The 26,459-nt window shown below is 41.6% G+C and overlaps 1 protein-coding gene across 1 annotated transcript in view; it reads right to left on the bottom strand.

Annotated features, from left to right (window-relative positions):
- Positions 1-2,889: 2,889 nt before the first annotated feature.
- Positions 2,890-26,459, bottom strand: part of LOC145344516 (polyglutamylase complex subunit TTLL1-like) — a 38,377-nt gene continuing 14,807 nt past the window's right edge. The window contains exons 3-10 of the mRNA XM_080191698.1: positions 23,854-24,062; positions 15,927-16,107; positions 14,365-14,499; positions 13,640-13,748; positions 11,762-11,905; positions 9,350-9,436; positions 7,162-7,325; positions 2,890-3,088 (exon numbers count right to left, since the gene is read on the bottom strand). Of these exons, the coding sequence (XP_080047824.1) occupies positions 2,959-3,088; positions 7,162-7,325; positions 9,350-9,436; positions 11,762-11,905; positions 13,640-13,748; positions 14,365-14,499; positions 15,927-16,107; positions 23,854-24,062 (1,159 nt within the window). The 3' untranslated portion in view covers positions 2,890-2,958. The remainder of the gene's footprint in view (positions 3,089-7,161; positions 7,326-9,349; positions 9,437-11,761; positions 11,906-13,639; positions 13,749-14,364; positions 14,500-15,926; positions 16,108-23,853; positions 24,063-26,459) is intronic.

Genomic DNA, 26,459 nt, shown 5'->3' with positions numbered 1-26,459 from the left:
TTTGGAAAACAGCAAATGTGACACCACTGTTTAAAAAAGGAGGTAGACAAAAAGCAGGTAACTTTGGACTGGTTAGCTTAATTTTTGTAGTTGGAAAAATACTTGAATTTATCATCAAGGAAGAAATAGCGAGACATCTGGACAAGATGCCACACCCAAGACTGCTGCGTAAGATTAAGGTGCATGGTTTTATATGTCTGTTGGGTTCAGTGTTGGGACTGCAAATTGTTTATGATTTACATAGATGATTTGTATGTCAAAATTCGCAGATGACACTAAGATGAGTGGCAGAGCAAAGTGTGCAGAAGACGCTGAAAGTCTGCAAAGGAATATAGATAGTCTCAGTGAGTGGACGAGGGTCTGGCAGATGGAGTACAATGTTGGTAAATGTGTGGTCATCCATTTTGGTAGGAATAACAGCAAAATGGACTTAAATGAAAAAGATTGCAGCATGCTGTTGTGCAGAGAAACATGGGTGTCCTTGTGCAGGAATCTCAAGGAGTTGGTTTGCAGGTGCAGCAGGTAATTAAGAAGGCAAATGGAATTTTGTCCTTCATTGCTAGAGGGATGTTGCAGCTATACAAGGTGCTGGTGAGTCCACACCTGGAGTACCGTGTACAGTTTTGGATATACTGGCACTGGAGGGGATACAGAGGAGATTCACTAGGTTGATTCCAGAGGAGAAACTGAGTAGACTGGGGCTGTACTCATTGGAATTCAGAAAAATGAGGGGAGATCTTATAATAACAGAGAAGATTACGAAGGGAATAGATAAGATTGAAGCAAAGAAGTTGTTTTCACTGGCGAGTGAAACTAGAACTAGGGGGCATGGCCTCAAAATAAGGGGGAGCAGATTAAGGACTGAGTTGAGAAGGAACTTCTTCACACAAAGGGTTGTGAATCTGTGGAATTCCCTGCCCAGTGAAGCAGTTGAGGCTACCTTATTGAATGTTTTTAAGGCAAGGTTAGATAAATTATTGAACAGCAAAGGAATTAAGGGTTATGGTGAGTGGGTGGGTAAGTGGAGCTGAGCCCACGAAAAGATCAGCCATGATCTTATTGAATGATGGAGCAGGCTGGAGGGACCAGATGGCCTACTGTTGCTCCTAGTTCTTATGCTTTGGGCACATGCGTCCAAATATCACCACAGTAATTCGTGGAGTTCTAATTCAATTAATAAATCTGGAATTATAAAGCTAGTTTCAGCAATGGTGACCATAACAACTATTATTGATTATTGTAAAAAACATCTGTTTCAGCGCATGTCCTTTAAGGGAAGGAAGTCTGCTATCCTTACTTGGTCTCGCCTATGTGTGACTTCAGACTGTGATTGATCCTTAAATATCCTCTGAACTGGTCTAGCAAGCTAAAGTTCAAGTAAATACAAATACAAGAGGACATGATTTAAGGGTGAGGGGGGAGAGATATAATTTGGATATGAGAGGAAGGTTCTTTACGCAGAGAGTTGTGGGGGTATGGAATGCGCTACCGAGTAGGGTGGTGGAGGCGGGAACATTGGACTCGTTTAAGGTTCAGTTAGATAGGCACATGAGTGAAACGAGGATGGAGGGTTATGGTAGGGGTTATTAAATAAGGGTTAGAACCTCGGGAGACACCGGAAAGGCAGGCTTGTGATTAACGTTTTTGTCTTTTATTCCGCAGGTGGAGGTCCACCTTGTTGTCAAACAAGGGGCATGCACACGGTGGGTCGTGCGTGGGCTACTCTTGGAGGTTCCAGGAGTGGCTTAGTACTTCGTGTCGGTGTGTGTGCTTGATCCTGGACCGGTAGAAGGGCGCCGCAACAGCTCGGTGACTAGCACTGCTAGCTGTGCAGATACATGGATTTGGGCCTGTGTCTGTGGGAGTTTGTGCATTCTCCCTGTGGATGCGTGGGTTTCCTCCGGGCGCTCCGGTTTCCTCCCACACCCCAAAGATGTGCTGTTAGGCTGATTGGTTTTACCAAATTGACACTATTCTCCCCTGAATCTGGCTAAGTCAGGGGTTCTATTAGTAGACACGCAGGGTAGAATAGGTGTAGGGTGATGCGGCGGCGCGGGCTTGTTGGGCCGAAGGGCCTGTTTCCCGTGCTGGGTTGTTCTTTGTTCTTTGTTCTTTGTAAATTAGGGATGAGCAACAAATGCTGGCCTTGCCAGGGTTGCCCACATCCCATGAAAGAAAACATAGCAATTTTAAACCTTCCCCAACCTCATCCAACACGTGACCTTACGTTTGAGGATTTAAAATGGAAGGAGGGCCTACAACCTCTGTGTCCCTATCATTCTGACCCCACCCTTCCCAATCATCGTAACTTACCAGAAAACATTCATCAGTGCAGCAGTCATTGTTGGCTGGTGAAATCAGGAAGCTTACGCAAGGTCGACCCTGAAATGCACCATGTTTGGAGTCATGCAAAAGGCCAAGTGCTCCCAGCACAATAGTTGTTCCTGCCCATTGGCAATCCTACTGGTTCTGAATGGGAGGCCTGGAGTTAAAATGGCTTTGGCCTGGGCTTCACTCTTTGCTCTCCCCAGGGGAAAATGCACAAAAAAATTTGAATGTTATATGGCTAAGTGGAATTTCAACCCCACAATGTTTATCCTGTTTTCTTCTAAACACTGAGTTAAGCATTATAGTGAGTTGTGTGATATAAGAACATAAGAACATAAGAAATAGGAGCAGGAGTAGGCCATCCAGCCCTTCGAGCCTGCCCCACCATTCAATAAGATCATGGCTGATCTGTCGTGTCTCAGTTCCACATTCCCGCCCTCTCTCCACAACCCTTAATCCCCTCGCTTATCAAAAACCCATCAACCCGCTTAAAATATGGTAGCAGTAACAAGAAGCAAATTGCAAACAGCAAATTACTTTTCATCATTCAGCTTGCACAGATAGGACAACTGCATTCCCAGACAGCATTGTTACAGTTCAGCTACTGCCCGAATTTTTCACTTTTTAATATTATTTCCAAATTGTGGTGACAGATCGTCCTAAATCTTTTGCTCTTCCAGCTTTTGAACCAAAAGTCTGACCCGGGCGATTTTTCATGTCACAGTCTGCTCCTTCAGCCATTGCTAATTCTTCATCACAACTGATAAAAGCAAAAAAAAAGAATTTGAACATAAGAACATAACATAAGAACATAAGAAGTAGGAGCAGGAGTAGGCCATCTAGCCCTTCGATATAAATCAAATTTATTTGATATAAATTGATTGTCTTTAAAGTTTAAAACAACTGTTTGTTTAGCCAAGGATTCATAAGTGATTTTGTGTTTTTCTAATGTGCTTTGGGTATGATGAATAATACATTGAGTATGGTGGTTAATACATCGGCTGCTATGAATGAGTTATCAGAGCCTGGTAAATAAATAAGGGGGACCTTTCCAATGGCATTAATCGATCTTTTCCTTTGGATCTTCAGGTGTTATTGCCACAATCTTTACAGAACATATGGAGAGACCTGTTTCCAGACACCTCTGTAACATATGGTAACATTGTAAAGTATTCTTATGGACTAGTTGTGTCTGAGAATCTAGACTGCTCTCCTTGGGCAGGAACATGATACTCAAAATCACAAGGTTACTGGCGGTCTTGTGCAGAGGAATGAATTGACCAAGCAGAGCACTTTATGATTTCTTAACATTGAATCTTTCTACCCAGAAGGGGTTTGTGAATTGGTTGAATGAGGAGTCCCTGCCAGGAAAATGGTGCCCACATCTGTGCAAGCCATCCCCACATGGAAGGTATAAAGTTCAGAACTGGAACAAAAACAGAAAATGCAGGAAAATCTCAGCAGGTCTGACAGTCTCGGTGGAGAGAGAATAGAGCTAACATTTCAAGTCTGGATAATCTTTTGTCAGAGCTTCGTCAGCATTTTCTGTTTTTGTTTCAGATTCCAGCATCTACAGTAATTTGCTTTTATCTTAAATTCAAAACTGGATTTGTTTCAAATAACTTTTTTAGGTAATGATTTTGGAGGTCTCCCTATGCCTCAAATTAATATTTACTCTTTGTTTTGAATGTTCATGGGAGACTGCAGTTTCAATGATACCAAGTCTCAGCTGACACCAGGGTTGCTTCAGCAGTATTATCCCAATCATTGCCAAACATGCTAAACAAAAGTTCCCCTTTCAGAGGGGAATTTTGTGTCACAAGATATTTCCTCTCAGTCAATAGGAATGATATCAAATTCCACAGAAAAACATATATAACATCTCTCTCACTTTGGTTAATAAAAACAGTGTGTGCGGAAATACTAAGCCAGCCTGACAGCATCTATGGAGTGAGAAATATGATTCTTCAGAACCCAATCTTTGGTTCTATAGCCACCACCTAAAGTTGGCCAACCAGGTGTCCTCCTGCTCAGTTCCCACTAACAATCCACATCCTGACCACAAACTCTGACCCTTCTCTGGTTCTGGCTGAGTTCAATTACATGTAACCTCAGTGCCTTGTTTGCTTCTAGTACCATGTGTTATTCAAATCAAGATATCTGTTTCCACCTCCAATAATACTGCTGATCTCTACCTTTCCCTTACACTTACTGCCATTCAAACCTTCATTCATGTCTTCATCATATAATTCTCAAATACTCTTCTTAACAACTCCCCAAGTTCCATCCTACATAACTACAATTATTTCAAAACTCTTCACCCCACACTAGCTCTGTTTTCACCCTTGTCTTTTGGCTTCCTTGTCCCAAACTCACTGAATACAACGTTTATCTTGATTCATAATTTGCTTATGGTCATTGTCTCTTCCTACCTGAGCAATCTTCCACAGCCCTGCAGATCAGCACAAATCCTTCGTTTTGGTCTCTTATGCATCCCTCCTTTCCACTTTTGATTGTTAAGGCCTCATATTCTGGAATGTTCTTGCTAAGCCTTAACAGTCTCCCATCCTTCAAATACTCCCTCAAAATCACCTCTTTGACAATGGCCCTGATTATACTGGTACGGCTGCCCTACGCTCGTAAGATTGTGCCTGAGGCTAACAGAGAACGTTGTTCTGTGAGCCTCACCCGTGCCAATTCTGGGATGGCCATGCAGTAAAATCAGGGTCCATATCTCTGTTCAACCTAACTCTCCTCCCACTCCTTCTTGGGATTAATTTTCTCCCCTTGAAATACTTTGTATATTTTACCATGTTAAAAGTACTATGGGCCTGATCCTCCTGAACCAGGACTAAGTGCCCATGCCAGCAAGAAAACCAGTGGCTGTCAGATGGGATGCTCCCAACTGATGGATGTAAATCCATGCATCATTCAATTTACACTGGTCATCCTGGTTTTTCAGAGATCACAGCACACTTAGCTGATTTTAAGATGCTGAAAAACACTTTGCTGATTTTAAGTTGCCTGCAGTTGTGATCACAAGCAGCTGCAGGCAACTTCCAAAGAGCTGGGTGCTTTTCATTTCCTCTTTTGTGTAAACATTGAAGTTACGAACATTGAGGGTACTTGAGATGCATTCAAGCATGAAGGGAAAGGTAAACGAACACAGCTGACTAGAGAATGAGTAGAGAACCATTAAGCAGTCAATCAAATGAGAATTAAAAGGCCTGGAGTGAAAATGAAAGGAAACAAAGGTTTTCAAAGGGTTGGAAGGTGTTTCAAAGACTGTGAGCTTTTTTATGAAGGCTGAGAGATTTCAAATGAAAGTTGTGTGAATAGGATGGGGCTGAGTGAACAGTTGTGGAGAAGGGACACCCCTCTCCTGCCACCATAAAAGTGACATCTCCTCCCTGTCAGGGGACTTCAAAGGGTTCTATTCACATCTGCAGCTTCTGAGAGTGAGAAAGGGAAATCCCTAAATCAGAGTAAAGTTCTACTATGATTTAAAAACCTACTGGGGAATTAAATTCACTAGGCTACTTCACAGCTGATGGCAAGAACAAAGATGTTGATCACAGAGCTGTCTGAAATCATCCTGGGGTGATCTTCAGGTTTGGCAAGTCTAGGAGGAATAGTCCAGCCACAGGATTTCTATCCCAGGGATCAGTGCCCTTACCCCCCAGCCAGATCCCACTCAATCCCCAGCAACTTTTGGGGACCTTCCTCTGTGGCTTGGCAGCAGCAGAGGGCAAATGGTCTGCACTGGATCTACCTCCTTGACCCCCTTCAGGATCCAACACACTGGTCATTACCAGCACCAAAGCCCACCTAGTACATTTCCTGCTGGAGAGGTGGGTGCATGGCAGGAGGCACTGAATGGGCGTCAAGCCTGCTAATTGTATTACTGATGGCGGGTTCACATAATTTTTGGTGGGAACCCAATCAGGGCCAATGGGGTGGATCTGGTGAATCCAGATTGTCTTGATACCCAGCAAGAATCCCAGTTTTTGGCTAATGCCCCACTCAGTGGAGTATCAGGATTCCCACAGTCCATGTGATGCGGCTGGAGAATCCCTCCTATATAAATAGAAGCTGCACATGTTCCTCCTTGGATGGATAAGATTTAACATATCTCTTGTTTTAGATTAATCTTACTGCCTGTCAGTGCTGACATTTCTTCAGTGACAATCAAATGTTCATGACCTATCAATGTCAGTTGGTGCCATTGAATTTCTAATACCTAACGGTTTAAAAACACCTTTCCCCTGCTCAATGGTGGCTCTGTTTCAGGGTTGTCTCTCACTAATGTGTGCAAGTCCTAACTGGACGTGGCTACATTGTCTAATCTCACTATCACTACATATCCTGTTTGGTGTAATACAGGAAGTAGCTGTTCATAAACTCAATGCAAGGTTAGTAAGTCACAGTATCATGCTTAGACCTTGTTACAAGCTTTGTTAATTGATTGAGCAAATATCTTTTACCCAAGAACTATTGAACTAGTGCACTATTACAGTTTCTGGAATTTCATATCATTTAGAAATAAGAGATCACATGTTGCATCACCAGTTTGCAACATCAAGCCAACTTTTTCATGTAAAATCTTTCCCCAGAACTTATCAAACTGGACAATATTTTTATTGCTTACAGTGATTGCAGAAGAAACATCATTTGGCTTGGATTTATTTTCAAGCTACATCTTAAAGGTTGTAAAACTCAACCAACTATTTTGTATTTTTTTCTCAAAGTTTTGAGACATATATAATTTCATTAATATTTTTATATCCAAAAGTTTTATCCAAAGTTTTAGATTATTATTTGTGAATAACTTACAGGATGTCATAATTTCCAAGAGCTTCTTTGGAAGGGTTTTTGTTCAACTTGCAATCTGGTATGTCACCATTAGGTACAACAATGTTTAACGTGTCATTGATGAGATTGTATTTCATGATTCGGTCATTAGCTGTGCTGGATGCCAGTGAAGGAGAAGCATTCACCTGTATGGGGGAGAAACCATTTTGTAAGAATAGAAATATTTGGAACATATGAAGCTAAAAATTGCAAATTTTCAAGTATGGGGATTGTAATGCATAATTACCTTACACCCAATTAAGGGGATGTAAGAAACAGGCAAACTTCATACCACCTATTCACCACCATTGTGATGCAGCCCAGTTCTGCTAACTGACTACACATGTGACAGGGGGACAGCTGTCTGTGTGATTAGTATATGTTAAGTATAGCCTACACTTCCTAAAACCAGACTGCACCTCTTAAAGAGGAGGTGTAGCAGGTGATAGAACTTCGTCCAAAAATGTTCTTCAGAAGAATAAAATTCCAATGAAACAGCAGGCTAGAGAGATGGCTCCTAGGTTCTCTGGCAAGGCACCAGAGGCTTTCCTCCAGGAGGTGCCATATCCTACTCACTGCAATACTAACATCACGTCACTCAGGGCACCATACACCCACCCCTCACCCATCAGTAATCTCTAGCAATGAGGACCATCTCTAATATTTATGTGCTCCATTTCACTCTCATGTCCTAGGACTGCTGTAAGCCTTGCACTCACATCTTGCGGCTTTCACATACATTCAGCTATACAGATGTGATAGGCCAAGCACATGGCAACACACTCACCAACATTCTTTGTTCTCTCATGAAAGATAAGGTGGCATATGACATGAGGGTGCACCAGAGATCTGACAAGGGCCAGGCCTGAGCTCCTCAGAGAAGGCTTTCCTTATTCGTTCAGGGGATGTGAGTGTTTGCTGGCTGGGCTAGCATTTATTGTCCATCCCTAATTGCCCTTGAGCTAAGTGATTTGCTCGACTATTTCGGAGGACATTTAAGAGTCAACCACATTGCTGTGAATCTGGAGCCACATGTAGGCCAGACCAGGTAAGAGTGGCAGATTTCCAACCCTTGAGAGCATTGGTAAACTAAATGGCTTTTAACAACAATCATCAATGGTTTCATGGTCATCATTAGACTTTTCATTCCAAATTATACCATTTGTCATGGTGGGATTGGAAGTCATGTTCCCAGAACATTACCCTGGGTCTCGTTATTACTAATCCAGTGACAATGCCATTACCCCACCACCTCCCTACTAGACTGCACTGCACATTATTGAGACCATCCATGATGAAGGTATATTCCTGTCTTATGCATCTTCCCAAGTTCCACTTCACCCTCATCCTGCTATCTGTCATGAATTACAAGCCACAGATATGTGATAACCAATCTCTTCCTGTCCAGTCATGCCCCAACCTTTCCCTTCTGCATTTATGCTTTCAGATACTCAAAGAACTGCCACTGGTCACTCTGTACAGCCTGACATTGAAGCAACTGAGCAAAATCAGACATCTGAAGAAGAACCATTGCATGTACTAACAATCACAGCCATCACTTGGGTATTGACACTATGTATGTTTTAGAGAGTAGTTTGAGTTGGGAGCAGCACTTGGTGAGCCACAGGCACAAATAGGTTCTAGCTGTGATACCACAAAGGTGATAAAAGAGTAGCATAATGTTACCTTCTAGAATATTATCACCATTCAGGATTTTCTTTTATTAAGAGTAATCTTAAAGCAGCATGGTACAAAACACAATTAGAGCTCTTTTTAATATGAACAGTATAATTCAGCCTTCATATTTTAATGGTGGTCAGTTGTAGGCCACATTGTGTCCTGTGTCCTGTCATGGACTCTCTTTCAAATCCTGCCTGTAATATGGGTTTTCAAACCCTTAGTAAAGACAGCCAATCAGAACAATCGAGTCGCTGGTGGAGTCAGTAGTCTAAAAAATGGTTTACCAGCACCACCTTTCCCCGGTGAGTATCCAAAATGTACCCACAGTAATGTGGCTATCTATCATTGTCATAGCAAGTAGATGATCGGAGTGCTCAAAGGGTTCAGAGATCACTGTGGTTCTTTTCTGGAACTGAATTAAGCTGTCAACAACAGTAATAAACCACCAAATTGTAGTAATATCAATCTTCAGTTATTTAGTGCCATTTACCTCAATAAGCCAAGGCTTCAGTTTGCTATCAATAATAATGTCATAGCCGTAACATTCAAAGCAGTGTTTGTCATTCATCATCACTGGCTGAAAAAACACAAAGAATAACATTTTCAGATGAAATATCATAACCTATTTGAATGTTTAAATATGACAATTCACACACAAGTACTGGTTTGTCTTTTGTGCAAGACTTGCCATTAAATGAACATTGCTTCTGCAGTTACCATTTGATACAAAATGGTAAGGAGCTGTAAATTAGAGACACTGTTAATACAGTTTTGCAAAATAAGCGAATTCAGGCCTCATCAACTACTTAAGGGTGGAAATAATACCAGGTTAGCCCTTGATAGGCATGTGTAACTAGACCAAATGTGACCTAGGACAGCTTCCTTATCTCTGAAGACTACCACAATTTACACAAAAATATGGCAGAGAGTAACAGTTAATGGAAAGGAATTTGGGCCCACATTTCATGGTGGAAAATATACATGTTTCAACACACTTGGAAGAAAAACAACCAGGATGCCAAGAGATGGGATTCAGAGATGTTTTGGCAATGCAATAACTCTGCCTTCAGTAGTGGCATGCAGATTCAGAGGAATAGGACAGTGCTTTTTAAGTTCTTTATCAGCACGTGGCTTTACGGAAGAGACAGTAAAAATATCTCAGTGCATGTGGGCTCCACAATAGGGCAAGCTGTGTCTGTACTTTGTATCCCTGAATTTCAGCCAGCTTGGTCTGTAGTGGTGTTACCGAGCTACTCTTAGTGATGGGCAATGAAGTCTCCCAACCAGGGTACACTTTGTGCCCTTGCTTCTCTCAGTTCTTTTTCCAAGTGGTGTAAAAGTGACTCAGTAGAACCACAACTGACTGAACTGAAGGACATAATCACCAGACAAGGCCTGCACTGGGAGTGAGGGACCCAACAAAAGGGAAAATTCTGCTGGATCGGATCCTCGTAATTTGCCATTTACAAATCCACTCTGGCTCTCCTTAATTAACTCAAGCCTCTCCGATTGATGATTTCCCTGATAATGGATCCAAAACCTTACCCCCTACTGATCATAAACAAAGTGACCAGTAGTTACTGGGACTGTCTTATGTCCCGTCCAGAGACCGGAAGGAAATAGATATATGTGTATGTCAATCTGGCTACTTTATAAAATTATTATTTTAACTTTAAAATGGACAATGGTTTTACCCTGACATGCCTGACTAGCTATGACTGGTACCAAAATAATTTCTAAGCTTCAGAAACCGGGACCTCATTATCTTTAAAGATGCACTCATACCCCCCTGTGACTGCAGAATGTCAAATTCCAAAAAAAAACACTATCAACATCCTTGGATTACCATTAACCAGAAACTGAACTGGCCTACCCATATAAATGCCATGGCCTCTATAACAGAAGGCAGGCTGGGTATTCTACATTGAATAACTCACCTCCGGACACCCCAAAGCCTGTCTATTTACAAGGCATAAGTTAAGACTGTGATGGAATACTCTCAACTTGCTTGGATGAACACAGCTCCAAGACTGCTAGAGAAGTTTGACACCATCTTAGACAATGCAGCCTACTTGATTGGCACCCCACCCATCACCTTAAACATTCACTCCTCCCACCAGCAATGTAGACCAATTGCACAATTTACTAAGCTCTTCTGACAGCAGCTTCTAAACTTGCCACCTCTGCCATCCAGAAGGACAATTAGCAGCAGATGCATAGAAACATCACAACTTGCAGTTTCTCTGCAAGCCACATACGCCATCCTGACTTAGAAATATATCGCTGTTCTTTCACTATCACTAGGTCAGAAACCTGGAATTCGCTCCCTAACTGCACTGTGGATATATGCACAACATATGGACAGTGGCTTGGTTGTCCACCTTTGGCAGCATAGTGAAATAGTGGTTAGCATTGCTGCCTCACAGCTCCAGGGACCCAGGGTCGATTCCTGGCTTAGGTCAACGTCTTTGCGGAGTGTGCACGTTCTCACCGTGTCTGCATGGATTTCCTCCAGGTGCTCCTATTTCCTGCCACAGTTTGAAAGATATGCCGGTTAAGTGCATTGGCCATACCAACTTCTCCCTCAGTGTACCAGAACAGATGCTAAAGGCTGGCAACTAGGGAATTTTCACAGTAACTTCATTGTAGTGTTAATGTATGCCTACTTGTGACACTAATAAATAAACTTTCAAAATAGTCTTACCTCTATTTAAATCTAAAGTTGGTATGTTCAAGGTTGATTGGGTTCAAGTTTGACATTTTTAAAATATTCACACCCAACCTGACTCAAATCCACTCATTCTTTGGTGGTTAAAATTCTCCTCACGCTTGGTTACATATGAATGTCCTTTTCACATCCCTTCCTCTTCTGGATACTCATTAATTTCAAAGTTATACTCACAGCTACAGCTTTGAGTGACTGTACAATCATCCAGTAGATTTCATCAAACAGTTTATCAGTGATCTTCTTCCCTCGAGTGCTCTCCAGGTAGAGCTTCAGATTTGCCACACTCCACTTTCCACCATGAATAGGATTATAGTCATCCTTCAAAAAATAAAAGAAAAGCACATTTTAAAAGATTTTGTTATTGCTTACGCAAAGGCCTGAATTCTTGATCGCAGATCAGCAGTGAGTCAGGACCATTGCAAACCTTAGTCTTGAAAAACTGCCTTGTAAGTTCTGATTTTTGTTGGTAATGGGGTTTTGTAATGGAAGTTGTTTCTGACAACTCCAGAAACAGTTTTGGGGCAGCATAGGGGCTTCAAGATGCAGAGTGGCCTGGGCAAAAAGCCAGCCTCGGTGATCCAGCACTTTGACCCAGGTGCAAAGAAAAACAATAAGACAAAGAAAACCAGCCCTTTAGTCCCCACATCCACCTCATGCCCCCACCCAATCCTCATGCTCCTTTATAGCCCCTCATGTCAATCAATGCCCCCCACCCATCACCATTTTCCCTTATACTTCCAAGCCAATGCACCCAGACCTCAGGACCATGCTGAGAGGAAATAAAATAAATTATTAATGAATTTACTATTTAAAAAAAACTCTCATTACTAAAAACCTGTCACTGCATTTAAATTCCTTCAACCATTTAATCTCTTATAACAACAAGCATCTGTAATCATAGTCCTGCTTCAAATACTTCATAACCACATGGCGCTGTCAATCAAACTGTAAACTGGCAAGCACTCTATAGTGATAGTAAGTTATGAAATCAGTCATGTAGAACTAATCCAATGATGATAGACTTGTGTGAATAGAGTGAAATAGCAAACTAATTTTTTAACACCGTGGACATTTTTTAAAATAATATTTAAAGGGAAGGGGATTTAAATGCCTTGACAGTTCCCGTGATAGTTCCCTTGATGGTTTGAATGGGTTTATCCACTTTTTATGCAAATTTATTTATACTTTTAACAATACCAAAGAACACATGACCTCTCTCGAAAGCATCTTATCTCTCCAAAGGTGCATCTCTCCTCTCTCAAAGATGTCTGGGAACATATCCAAAAGGCTATCATGCCTCTCCAAAAGGATTCCATATTTTTCCAAATAAGTCTGCAGCTAACTTTAGACCTTCTCCTGATAGGACTAAAGTGTAAGTGTCATGTTTTTGACATCACAGTGATGAAAACTGGATTTTACTGAAGGCAGCTGCACTTTAACATGTGCATTTGCTTCAGTGAACTATGGCCATGCAAAGTAGAAACTGACCCAGTTACCCCCTTATGAAAGTGGTGAGGGATGGGTTCAGGGGCGTGATTTCTTGATTTGGGCCTCCAGCATCATTCTGGCTAAGCCAGGGACCCTTTCCACTTAAATTAAAATCCAAGCCTAAGAATTTAATATAGTGTGAAACGAACATGAAGTCCTCTCACAAAATTCTCCATAATTTGCCACTAATTGACACCAAATTGGTAATCATGTTCGAAGAAGCCAATGATGGAGACATGGAAAACAGAATATTCATTAAGCAGGTTTGGTCTTCTCAGGTTGTGGTTAAAGGACAAATTAAGAGAATTTTATGTTTCATCCTATTCATGCAGTCTTATTCATCAGGAAAAAGGATGGAAACATGAACTTATTCTCTGGCATGTATGCTCCTCACTTTTGTGAAAACAAAAGTCACCGGAAAAAACATTTTGCAGGTTTGTGTCTACCCCTCAGACAACTGCAGGTCACCTACTGGAATTTGGAGCATGTGATCCCCTGCGCAGATGTCTAGAATTATCTTGGAGGCCTAGCTTTGTGATTGATTTCATTGCAACCAGGCCTTACCCCATGTTTCTGTATGGCAACATTTGTCAGATGCACAAACATGTTGTCTAGTTCATTGATATTTGGAGTGTATTTGACAGTGCAGAAGCGACAAAAACCCAGTTTATACCTAGAAAATAGATTTTAAAAGATGTATTTTCAATACACAAAATAATGCACAAATAAAGACTTTGGTATCACATGAAAATAGTTCCAGTTTACATCCTTGTAATCTTAGGTATCAGTGGCTTAGAAAACTTGTAAAAAAAAACCTGGCTGCAGTTTACAAATGCAAAACAAAACTTACTTTCTGATACTGTAATCTTGCTCCAACATATGGAGGCATTCAAGGACTCTTGCTGGATCCAGGAAGCACTCTTGCCCTTTCTGCTTTACAAGGATCCCACATAAGAGTGACATTTTAAAACTTACCATAGTTTCTGCTGGTCTATCCATGGACTTCAGCCAAGCTGTTTGATGTTAGCTCTCACACTCACCGTTCCCACTAAATGGGGAGGGAGTTAAAATTAATCCCACAGTTTGTATACCCAAGCTTATTTCTCTTTTGCATTGTCAGGTGTTTGCAGCTCAGTATTTGCAACAGGTTTTTATGAAATAAAATTCCAATGAATGTCTAAATGTATTTGAAAGATGCATTCTGTTTAGATGCATCCAAGGATCAAATTTAATAAGCTGCAGTATCACTAACTGAGAGTAATGTGGTTGAAGTTTGAAACCAAACTTACATGTAACATTTTAATGGACGAACTGAAGTTACTAGCACATAGAAGCGCAGGTCAAACTTCTTTCCACCAATTAGTAATGGACTGTCTATGTAGAGTGAGATGACGTAAGTTTCCTTGCAAGGGGTAGACACAAAACTGCAAAATAAATGAAAATCAATAGTGACATCCAGGACACTTGCGTGTGGGTCTTGCAGTTAGGGTCCCCTCAGACTGGAGGGCCTGAGGAAGTGAAGAAGTAAGGCGAAGAAGCCCTAAAAGATAAGTCTGACTTTTTACAGGAATCCCTTTGGGTTTCGTAACTGCTTTTCTCCAGCTGCTGTCTTTTGAAGTACTTGTGTTCTTTCCACTATACTAGAATGTGACTGAGCCATACCAATGATCCAGCCTAATAAATAGGCATTCTGCCAATCTAAAACCTGGGCAAAGAAACAGTAGCAATATCAGGGACATGAATCCCATTTTGGGTGTCTTAATTGAAAAAGAATGTCAAAGCCATTGAAACAGACTGGAAGAGATTCACTAAACTGATATCAGAGATGACAGCCTTCAGTTATGGGGAAATAATGGGGAACAAGGGACCTTTTTCAGTACAGCGAAGAAGGTTTATTATAGATGGTCTGAGAGAGGTGTTCTAAACTATTTGTGTTCATTAATAAGGTAAAAGGGGGAAACAATTTACATTTGGTGGTGAGTCTCTGTGCTCCATTCTCTTCTGTTCCTCTGTCTTTTTTGTTTCTTATTTCCCTTTGGGTGAGCAATGGTGCATGGGACAATATGGTGTGGCAAGGAAAATAGCCATCAGCAGCTATAAACAACATATGTGGTTGGAATTGAAAGGAAATGTAATAGGCAGAGTACAAGAGCAATGGCCTTGGTCTTGATAGTATAGTCAGAAAACTGTGAACACAGGTCTTTGTGTAGTAGCTGTTCAGTTACTCTATTGTGTCATTAATGAAGTGCATTCTTCAAACACAGAGCTCCTCACCAAGTCTTCCTCAGACCTGTGTGGACCCCTTGGCAGGATGTGGGGAATGGTGCAGGGGGATGGTGAAATATTGAAGGGTACATCATTTTCATGTGGAATTTCACTCCTCTTTCCCTTATTCTCTTTTGCTGTTGTTTCTCCTCCATTATAATAGCAGCAAATCTTTGTCCATTGAACATCCCATACTTGGTCCTCTCATTGTGGGTGGGGAAATATATCCTGAAGTCTTGAAGTTCAACATGGTCTGTGACAAGTATAACATTGTAAATGGGGGAAAAACACAAAAAACAATACTTGCATAGTTCTTTCTCATCTCCAGTAATTGGTGGACCAGTGTTTCAGCACTCCAAACTCAAATGTTCCTCAATTCCACCAGTCTCAGCTGTTACTGGCAACAGGTACATCCTAAAAAATCATGCTACGTTACCTCTTTTATTGCAAGCTTAGGTCCTGAAATTGCAACACACCAACTCCACTGTGTCATATTTTAACATATTTAAATAAGCACTATGAAATCTCCCAGCAATTCTTATTTACTTTCATGGAGTTAAACCAAGCCATATATTTCTATACTTACTTAGGGCCTTTGTTATCACGAGACCATTTCTTGATTTGTGAGAGCTTATTGATAAGGAATATTCCTTTTCCCTGAGCTTTTCCACAGGGTTTCATGATCCAGGTGCTGTTTGGATTTTTCCTAAATTCTTCCACAAACATGTTATAGTCTGCTGGTAGCATAAACGTAACTGGAACAAAATCTTTAAAAATAAAACATGAATTGTTTAAAACTTACATAACATAAGAACATAACATAAGAAATAGGAGCAGGAGTAGGCCATCCAGCCCTTCGAGCCTGCCCCGCCATTCAATAAGATCATGGCTGATCTGTCGTTGCTCAGTTCCACTTTCCCGCCCTCTCCCCATAACCCTTAATCCCCTCTCCTATCAAAAACCCATCAACCCGCGTCTTAAAAATATTTAGCGAGGCAGCCTCCACCACTTCAACGGGCAGAGAATTCCAGAGATTCACCACCCTTTGAGTGAAGAAGTTCCTCCTCAACTCCGTTCTAAACCGCCCCCCCTTTATCTTGAGGCTGTGCCCCCTAGTCCTACTGTCTTTTTTGAGCGGGAAGAGTCTTTCCACCTCTATCCTATCCATCCCATTCATCATCTTATACGTCTCAATGAGATCTCCTCTCATTCTTCTAAACTCTAACGAGTACAAGCCCAGTTTATTCAGCCTCTCCTCATAGCTCAACCCCCTCAACTCCGGTATCAGCCTAGTAAACCTCCTCTGCACTCCCTCCAAGGCCAAAATATCTTTGCGCAGGTGCGGCGCCCAAAAATGCACACAGTACTCCAGTTGTGGCCTCACCAATGCCCTATACAGCTGCAGCAAGACCTCCCTACTTTTATATTCAATCCCCCTCTCTATGAAGGCCAGCATCCCATTCGCCTTCCTGACCACCTGTTGCACCTGCAAGCTGGGTTTTTGCGACTCATGCACAAGGACCCCGAGGTCCCTCTGCACCGTCGCCTGCTGCAGTTTTTCGCCACGTAAGTAATAGTCCTTCCTACCATTCTTCCTACCAAAGTGGACCACCTCACACTTGCCAACATTAAATTCCATTTGCCATTTCCTGGCCCATTCGCCCAGCCTATCTAGATCCTTCTGCAGACTCTCCACACCCTCCGCACAATTTGCCGTTCCCCCAATCTTGGTGTCATCAGCAAATTTCGACACTCTACACTCGGTTCCCTCCTCCAGATCATCTATATAAATGGTAAAAGCTGAGGCCCCAGCACCGACCCCTGGGGCACTCCACTAGTCACCATCCGCCAATCCGAATAGCACCCGTTGACCCCCACTCTCTGCCTCCTATTTGACAACCAATCCTCTATCCACGCTAACACCCTACCCCCAACTCCATGTCCCTCGACCTTCTGCAATAACCTCTTGTGAGGTACTTTGTCAAACGCCTTCTGAAAATCTAGAAAGACCACATCCACCGGCTCTCCTCTATCCACCGCCCTAGACACCTCCTCATAGAACTCCAGTAAATTTGTCAGACACGACTTCCCTTTAATGAAACCGTGCTGCGTCTGCTCTATCAAGCAATTCCCTTCAAGATGCCTCGCAATTTCTTCCTTAATGACAGATTCTAACATTTTACCTACCACAGACGTTAAACTAACCGGCCTATAATTCCCCGCCTTTTGCCTGGCACCCTTCTTAAACAACGGCGTAACATTAGCCGTTTTCCAATCATCCGGCACTTCCCCGGAATCCAGCGACGTTTGGAAAATAACCACCAAGGCATCCACTATCACCTCCGCCATTTCTTTCAGAACCCTCGGATGCATTCCATCCGGTCCTGGGGACTTGTCCACAATCAGCCCCTCCAGTCTGTTGAGCACCGCCTTTCTAGTAACAGTAATGTCATTAAGACCCTCCAGTCCTACCACCTTTCCATCGCTAACACCCGGCAAATTATTCACGTCCTCCTCCGTGAAGACAGAAACAAAAAAGTTATTCAATACCTTAGCCATATCCCCATCCCCTACCACTAGGTCCCCTTTCTCATCCTCCAAAGGACCAACATTCACCCTAGCCAGCCTCTTCCTTTTTATATATTTATAAAAACTCTTGCTATCCTTTTTTATATTAAGCGCTAGCCCAGCTTCATAGTTTCTCCTACCCTTCCTTATCAACTTCTTTGTCAATCTTTGTTGACATTTAAACCTCTCCCAATCCTCTTCTCGCCCACTACTCTTAGCTACTCTAAATTCCTCCGCTTTTAGTTTAACACTTTCCTTCACCTCCTTTGTTATCCACGGCTTATTACCTCTCCTCCTACTATCCTTTTTGACCATCGGAATAAATTTCCGTTGAGCACCAAGAAAGATCTCCTTAAAGATCCTCCACTGCTCCTCAACAGACCCTCCCTCCAACGCGCTCTCCCAGTCCACATTCGCCAATTCTTCTCTCATCCTACCGTACTCCCCTCTATTCAAACAAAGGACGCGTGTCCGGGAACCCACTTTCTCCTCCTCCATCTGCACCAGAAACTCCACCATACAATGATCACTCTCCCCAAGAGGATCCTTCACCACAAGATACCTAATTCTACCCGCTTCATTACATAGCACCAGATCCAAGATAGCTCGCTCCCTCGTCGGCTCCAACACACACTGTTCGAGGAAACTATCCCGGCAGCATTCCAAGAACTCTTCCTCGAGCCCCCCACGTCCAACATGGGTCGACCAATCAATATGCAGATTGAAATCCCCCATAACTACGGCCGTCCCATTCCTGCACGCCGCACTTATTTGCGCGTTAACAGTCCGCCCCATCTCCAGATCATTATTCGGGGGCCTATTGAAAATCAGATTGCATCAGTGTAAAAGTACCACCTGTAACTTATTAACCAACTGGGTAAAACAACATCAACCACGTTGGTGCAAGATTTGCAACACTTGGACTTAAGGATTAGGAACTTAAAGTATTGTTTTCACATGTTTGTTATCACTGGCATGAAGCCATAATAGTTTAGTGGTTAAATATACTAGAGGGATTGTGCCAGTTTTTAGGTGTGAGAATAATGAAGCATAGTTACCATGTGCCTGATTATTATGATATTGGCAGCATGGGGACAGGAATATGTGTGACTAGCAAATTCAAGCCTCCATTTCTTAAAGCCAACCTGCAAACTTACCACTGTTATAAACCTCACACCTGCCTCTCGTCTCTTTCATGTATAGCCAACTGTTCAGTTATGACTAACGCATCAAATACGTAGCAACACATTCACTGGTGCTCTTCCTTCTCTCTTGCAACACAAAGTAGCACATAGCATGCAGGAGAGAACAACAGAGAATTGGCAAGTGACAGGCACGCTCCTATTTTCTGAGCTCCTCAGAGGAGATAATGCTGGGAATTATTGGGCCAGCATTGAACCATGCCATTACAACTGGTGTTGCAGGAAACATCTAGGGTCACAGTATGTACCCAAGAACGGTTAGTGCCAGGGTAGCCTCAAGATGAAGAATACGAACATACGACAGATAAAGGCATGCTAGAAGGCATGCTGCCATTCGACCTGACACTTACAGTGTCCAACTCAGATACTGGCACTATTTTAGAAAGCTGTGTAGAGGCAGGATCAGATCAGCACATTGTAAATGAATGGCCATAAGTGGACTGAGCTAGATCAGGGGAAAGGATAGTGCATGTGCTAGCTAACGAGAGGGTGAGGTTGCAACTGAGTTCTGCTACGAGTTGTTACGGATTTTTTTTTGCATTGTCTTTTATTTCAGAATTTTGGTCGGAAGGACATCAATGAGGCAGTGTACAAGAAAAGGCAGATGGGCACATACACAGAGATGGTTGCTGCATTGGTAAGTCAGCTGAAAAGCCTGCTTTGATGTCAAAGAATATAGACAGCTGCATCTCCAGCATGGCACAGACTTCACACAGGACTCGGAGTCCAACTTTCTAAGGTGGAAATAGTGGCCAATTCCATGACAGAGCATGTGAGCCCAGACAAGATGAAGGATTTGGTAGCCGATGCCTCAGCTTTCATGGTAGCAGAGTCAGAATCACCCATTATGCTGCAATGGAAGATCAAACTGCGGTCATGATACCCATCTTTGGCATGCAAGCCCAGTTTGGTGCCATGCAGGCCCAGAGTGTTGCAATCATGGTTGTAGATACCAATGCTCACAGAGGCCTTAGGACTTTTACAGCAGTCCAGCAGTTTATGCTGCAGCAGATTATCAGGATTGCGGAGTGATTCCATGATGCAAGAACTAACTGTCCTCTCATTTTTCATCCAAGATGGCACCAGAGCGTGGTGACTTTTTGCAAGCTATGCCCAGCATACCCTCTAATTCTATCTTTTATGCTCATTCTATGCTTTTAAAACTCTTTTCTAACTCTTTCAAACTCTGTACCAATGTTTTAATTCAATACACCCTAGCTCTGACTGTAACACTACATCCTGCACACTCTCCTTCTCTATGCATGGTATGCTCTGTCTGTATACTGCACAAGAAACAATACTTTTCACTGTATACACATATAGGTGACAATAATAAATCAAATCAAACCATGCTTCCACTACTATCATTATTCCGGTGCCCCTGCTGACCCCTCTCAGCCAACCAATCCAGACTTGTTTTTTAAGGCAAGGATAGATAAATTTTTGATTTTAAGGCAAGGATAGATACATTTTTGAACAGTAAAGGAATTAGGGGTTATGGTGAGCAGGCAGGTAAGTGGAGCTGAGTCCACGAACAGATCAGCCATGACCTTATTGAATGGCGAAGCAGGCTCGAGGGGCCAGATGGCCCACTGCTGCTCCTAGTTCTTATGTTCTTATGTTTTCTCCTATGCAGAGATGATGCCTGGGTCTCAAAGTTCTGAGCTGCTCGAAGTTATTCTGCAAGCCAATTGCCATATCCCCAGAGAAAGACAGGAGCCTTCCACCAGCCATACTGCCATGGGGGTAATACTGTGAAGAACCACTAGACCTGACATAGGCAACCACAAGCTAGGAATGAAGGGAAAAAACAAGGGTGAATAGTTCAACTTTGTATCTATTACTGGATGTGTTGTTGGATAAAGTTGTAATGGAATTGTTTACTGCATTCTCTTTTACAAAAGACAATGCAGAAAACAAAAGCAGGGTAGCAGGATGGGAAAATTGCCCCCATGTTTCCTTAAACATGTGAATCAAAACTGCACATAGTGTTCTAGGTATAGTCTCACCAAAGCCTTGTACAATTGTAATGAGACTTCTTTATCTTTTACTCAAATCCACTTGCAATAAGGACCAACATGCCACTTGCTTTCCAAATTGCTTTGCCTGCATGCCAATCTTTTGTTTTCTAGTTATGATACATGCTTTTTATATTAATGGTTCTACACCAATGTGTTTTGAAAATCTTAAAGGTGGGTAATTTTTCTTTGGTGGCAGCGTAAGAGGGCAGTATTGCACTGGCCTTTCTTATACCCACTGTCTAATATTCAATTCCATTCAAGTCACTTGAAACCAAACAATGGTGACCAATGTGATATTATGCATTCTGCACTACCAACACAGATGAATCCTTATCTTAATATTTTTCCTTTCAGGTGACAAAGCAAATATACATAATAAACTATAGTTAAAATACTTATGCTTTTAAAAGTACATTATTGCAATAAAAATATTAATTTAACAAAATATGTAAGCTTTCTACAACCCTCAGTCTAGCAGTAATAACTCCAATTTTGTACGATGTAGACTGCAAGTTGGAATTTGACTAGTTCTGTGCAGTAACTGAAATATATGAAAATCTTAAGTAAATCCTACCTTACTGCAGTGTGTGCAATCAGCAATGTTAAGTCTTATCCGTTAGGCAAATGCTGATGTTAGAGGAAGCTTATGTTTGGCAGCTGTATGAATTTGGAAAAGATAGTTCCAAAGGCTCACAGCACATACCAAATGCAATACAAATAACATTTTTATCAATTGAGTGTTATCTGTTTAAATTTGCACTCCCTAAAACATAACTTCCTAAATTGACACAATTTCAAAAGGCAATTTTTTAAGATTACAGAGTTAAAGTTTTATTTTTCTTGAAAAGCATATCAATCATGTTAAGACTTATCGAGATGATAAATGCACAAGATTTGTAAATAAGCAATATGCAAAAAAATGACAGCGTGACTTTATTAGCCAAAGAAGATGGGATTCAAATAAAATGGTGTAGAAGGATAAGGTTTACTACACTGTACCTTTAACTTTTTTTCTGTTTTTATCCAACACAGAAGGAGGCAGTGCTGGATCCAGTGATCTTAAATTCAGAGAGGAAAAGGAAAGAACAAAAGGATGGAAGGAAGGTTTAACTTACATTTATATGATGTAACTGGTGGATTAGAAGACAATCATTGCACCATATTTTACTACACCTCTTGCTCCTCACATTCACACATAGCAAACTCCAGCTGCTTTAAACATGCACTCCTTCTGCTCTCTGCCCTTTACACAGCAAACTAAATTTGTTCCTCATCTTCATTTCAGTTGCGAGAATGTTGACACCTGTCTGCTAATGGAGGAAGTGAAAGAAGATAGACCATTTCTTGGTTTTGCTCATGATAGCAATTGCTCATATACTGACACAATGCTCTTTTATAGAGTAGGTTCAAGCAGAGATCTGCATGTAGTGGGTCATGGGGAGCAAGCATGCAGGAGTTAAGAGTAAGGGTTTAGGAGACTACAAATTACAGATTACTGAGATGCATATCAATTCTGCTAGCAGACTCAGCTGCTGCCTTTGGTGGACCAAACTACCGAAAAAGATTAATGAACATTGAGTTGGAAACGTTCCACATGATAGAACACATCATGATGGAGGATCTTATAACAACTCTTGACAGCTTCCATTGTAACATTATGGAGCCATTTTCTAGGCTGTTGGTTTTGAGTATGTTGAGTAACTTCTTAATTAAGCCACTAGAGAGCAAGATTCATTTTAAGGACTAAGAAATTTTGTATTTTCTTCTTGTGATAAGCAATCAGTGATTGACCACAAAAACTGACAGGTGTATTTGCACTGTTGGATGGAAAATTATTAAAAAGCACAGCAATTTTCCCAACAGAGTATAGTTCCACAAACTAGCAGAAGCAGTACAATAATGATTAGGCAGATTACACCATCCAATTCATGCAATTCCGTCATGAACTATTCATGTTATCAAACTAAGAAAGGATGGTTCCTTGATTATTAATGTAGAATTTGAACAGTTGTTTTCTGATAGCTCATTTCAGAAAATAAGTGGCCAATGTGGAACTCAACAAGGTTCAAACACCAGTATGTGCTGAGCTAAGAATTATGAAAAATCTGACAGTATCCCTACTCAAAATGACAGTGTCTCTGCCAGCGAGTATTCATGTAGAGATATCAGGTGAAGACAGGACTTCAATGTTCTCCAAATCCAGCTGTCTGCTGACAAAACTCACACGAGGAATAGCCATGAAAGAATGGACTGTACCCCAACATCTTCAGGAAAGATGAAGAAGTTTGATAGAAGCTGCAGTATTAGTTTGGTAGGATGGTGAATAGTATAACATTTATGGGGGCGATTGTGTTTTTTTCTGTTTCTGTTGATGGCAATTTTTTGGCTAAAACACTCCACATTATTGATACTTTTTACATTGAAGAGTAGTAATTGCAATATATATGCTGAATCCTACAATTTTTCAGTTTTGATCATTCAATAAAAAAAGTGAGCAGGATTCTCCCATCTCATCAATGGCAAGACCCATTGTGAGCAGGAATGGAAAATTTGATGTTCTGGCCAAAACTCGTTTCATTTTCAGCAGCACTGGCAAACTTCAACCATGAACAAGGATGGAAGATTTTAGCCAGTATATTGTTTTACACATATTGCTAATTAAATAAGTTACAATATTTTTCGCTTTGATCCTAAATAACAATAGGATATACAACATGATTACCTAAGTGAACAAATTTGCCATTTTCATCCTTTTCTGCTAGAGGACTTCCCTCTTTTTCGAGCTCTTTGCGATAACGCTTTATGTTCTTAACCATCAGGTCCTTCCTGGTTAGTTCAGAGTGATTAGGGAAATGGTTTACTATCTGATCATCTGAAAGACGATAGCCATTTTCAACACTGAAAACATTCCGGACAGTTTGTACACTCATCCTGCATGGTAAAAATAAAACCAGAAAATTGGTGGAATCTCATTTTCTATTAGGAAAAATAAGAGGCAACATAAAATGCCAGTACATCCCAAGGCCATTTGATTAACAGCTGGGTGAAATGGGAAAAAAATCATAATGATACAGAAAGTTTATGTCACACTATCAGGATGTAAGTGACACTGGTAAATATATTACTATTTGCTCATCCCAGTTGACCTAAGAAGGTGCTGATCGGCCTTCATCTTGAGCCATTGCAGTACATTCCTGTAAAGACTTTAGTGAATCAGTTGGATTTTACAACAATCCAGTCACTGGTACAAATCTTTTTTAAAAATTATTATGTCTTAAACAAAATTTAAATTCTCAAACTTCCAGGTGAGATTGAAACTTTCATTCTACTGGAATATTTGATCAGATTTCTGGAATGCATGACCACTACCTGATCATATCCATGTTACAATGCAGCTAAGATACTTTTTGTTGGAATAGAACACTGCAACATAACCTTGAATCGTTTGACATTCTCACAAAGTGAATAAAAAATTTGACATCCCTGACTCCAACAAACAAACAATAGACATTCTGTGGAAATATAAACAGGATTATTTTGTAAAGTGTTAAGTTCTCCACTTGCATAGATATTAATGGATGGTAGATTACCATGATCAAGGTATGTTTCATTACACTGTGGCACTGTGGTATGGTTTTCAAGAGTGGTAATTCTGTCTTATGTATGGAATGGGGACAAGATGTGGCTAATTACTGTCTTTGGAGGTGAAAGAACTAATTATGGTGTGCGAGGGAGAGAAGGCTAATTACAGTATGTTGGGTAGAGAGGGCTAATTACTGGGGGAGAGGGAGCTAATTACAGAGTGGAGGGGAAATCAGGCTAATTACTTTGTGTGGGGGGGGAGAGAGGGTCTAATTATTGTGTGGGGAGGTGGGGCTAATTATTCTGTGGAGGAGCTGGACCTACATACTGTCAGTGGGAGAGAATAGTAATTATTGTGTGGCAAGAGAGGGCCCAATTATTATTTCTGGGGAGAGAGAGCTAATTATAGTGTGCGGGCAAGACAGGGATAATTACACTGTGTGGGAGAGGGGGATAATTATAGTGTGTGAGGGATGGGGGATAATTTTAGTGTGTGACGGAGAAGGTGCAATTATAGTGGGTGTGGGGAGAGGGGATAATTATAGTGTGTGGGGGAGATGAGGATAATTATATTATGTGAGGGGAAAGGGAATCATTATAGTGTGTGGGGGAGAGGGGATAATTATAGTGTGTGGGAAAAGGGGATAATTACAGTGTGTGGGAAAAGGGGATAATTACAGTGTGTGGGGAGAGGGGATAATTATAGTGTGTGGGGAGAGGGGGATAATTATACTGTGTGGGGGAAAGGGGATAATTATAGTGTATGGGGGGAGGGGGATAATTACAGTGTGTGGGGAGAGGGGATAATTATAGTGTGTGGGGAGAGGGGGATAATTATAGTGTGTGGGGGAGAGGGGATAATTACAGTGTGTGGAGAGAGGGGATAATTATGTTGCGTGGGAAGAGGGGATAATTATAGTGTGTGGGGAGAGGGGAATAATTATAGTGTGTGGGGAGAGGGGGATAATTATAGTGTGTGGGGAGAGGGGGATAATTATAGTGTGTGGGGGAGTGGGGATAATTATAGTGTGTGGGGAGAGGGGGATAATTATAGTGTGTGGGGGAGAGGGGATAATTATAGTGTGTGGGGAGAGGGGATAATTATAGTGTGTGGGGGAGAGGAGGATAATTATAGTGTGTGGGGAGAGGGGGATAATTATATTGTGTGCAGAGTGGGGATCATTATAATGTGTGGGGAGAAGGGGATAATTATAGTGTGTGGGGAGAGGGGATAATTATAGTGTGTGGGGGAGAGGGGATAATTACAGTGTGTGGGGAGAGGGGATAATTATATTGCGTGGGAAGAGGGGATAATTGTAGTGTGTGGGGGAGAGGGGATAATTATAGTCTGTGGGGAGAGGGGATAATTATAGTGTGTGGGGGAGAGGGGATAATTATAGTGTGTGGGGAGAGGGGGATAATTATAGTGTGTGGGGAAAGGGGATAATTATAGTGTGTGGGGAGAGGGGATAATTATAGTGTCTGGGGAGAGGGGATAATTATAGTGTATGGGGGAGGGGATAATTATAGTGTATGGGGGAGGGGATAATTACTGTGTGGGGAGAGGGGGATAATTATAGTGTGTGGGGAGAGGGGGATAATTATAGTGTGTGGGGAGAGGGGATAATTACAGCGTGTGGGGAGAGGGGGATAATTATAGTGTGTGGGGGTGAGGGGATAATTATCGTGTGTGGGGAGAGGGAATAATTATAGTGTGTGAGGGAGAGGGGATAATTACAGTGTGTG

The sequence above is a fragment of the Carcharhinus amblyrhynchos genome, chromosome 6 (genome assembly GCF_965287045.1).
Source record: "Carcharhinus amblyrhynchos chromosome 6, sCarAmb.v2.hapA, whole genome shotgun sequence".
Classification (NCBI taxonomy): domain Eukaryota; kingdom Metazoa; phylum Chordata; class Chondrichthyes; order Carcharhiniformes; family Carcharhinidae; genus Carcharhinus; species Carcharhinus amblyrhynchos.
Note: the sequence above shows the minus strand (reverse complement) of the source record. Positions and strands in the feature narration are given on the sequence as shown.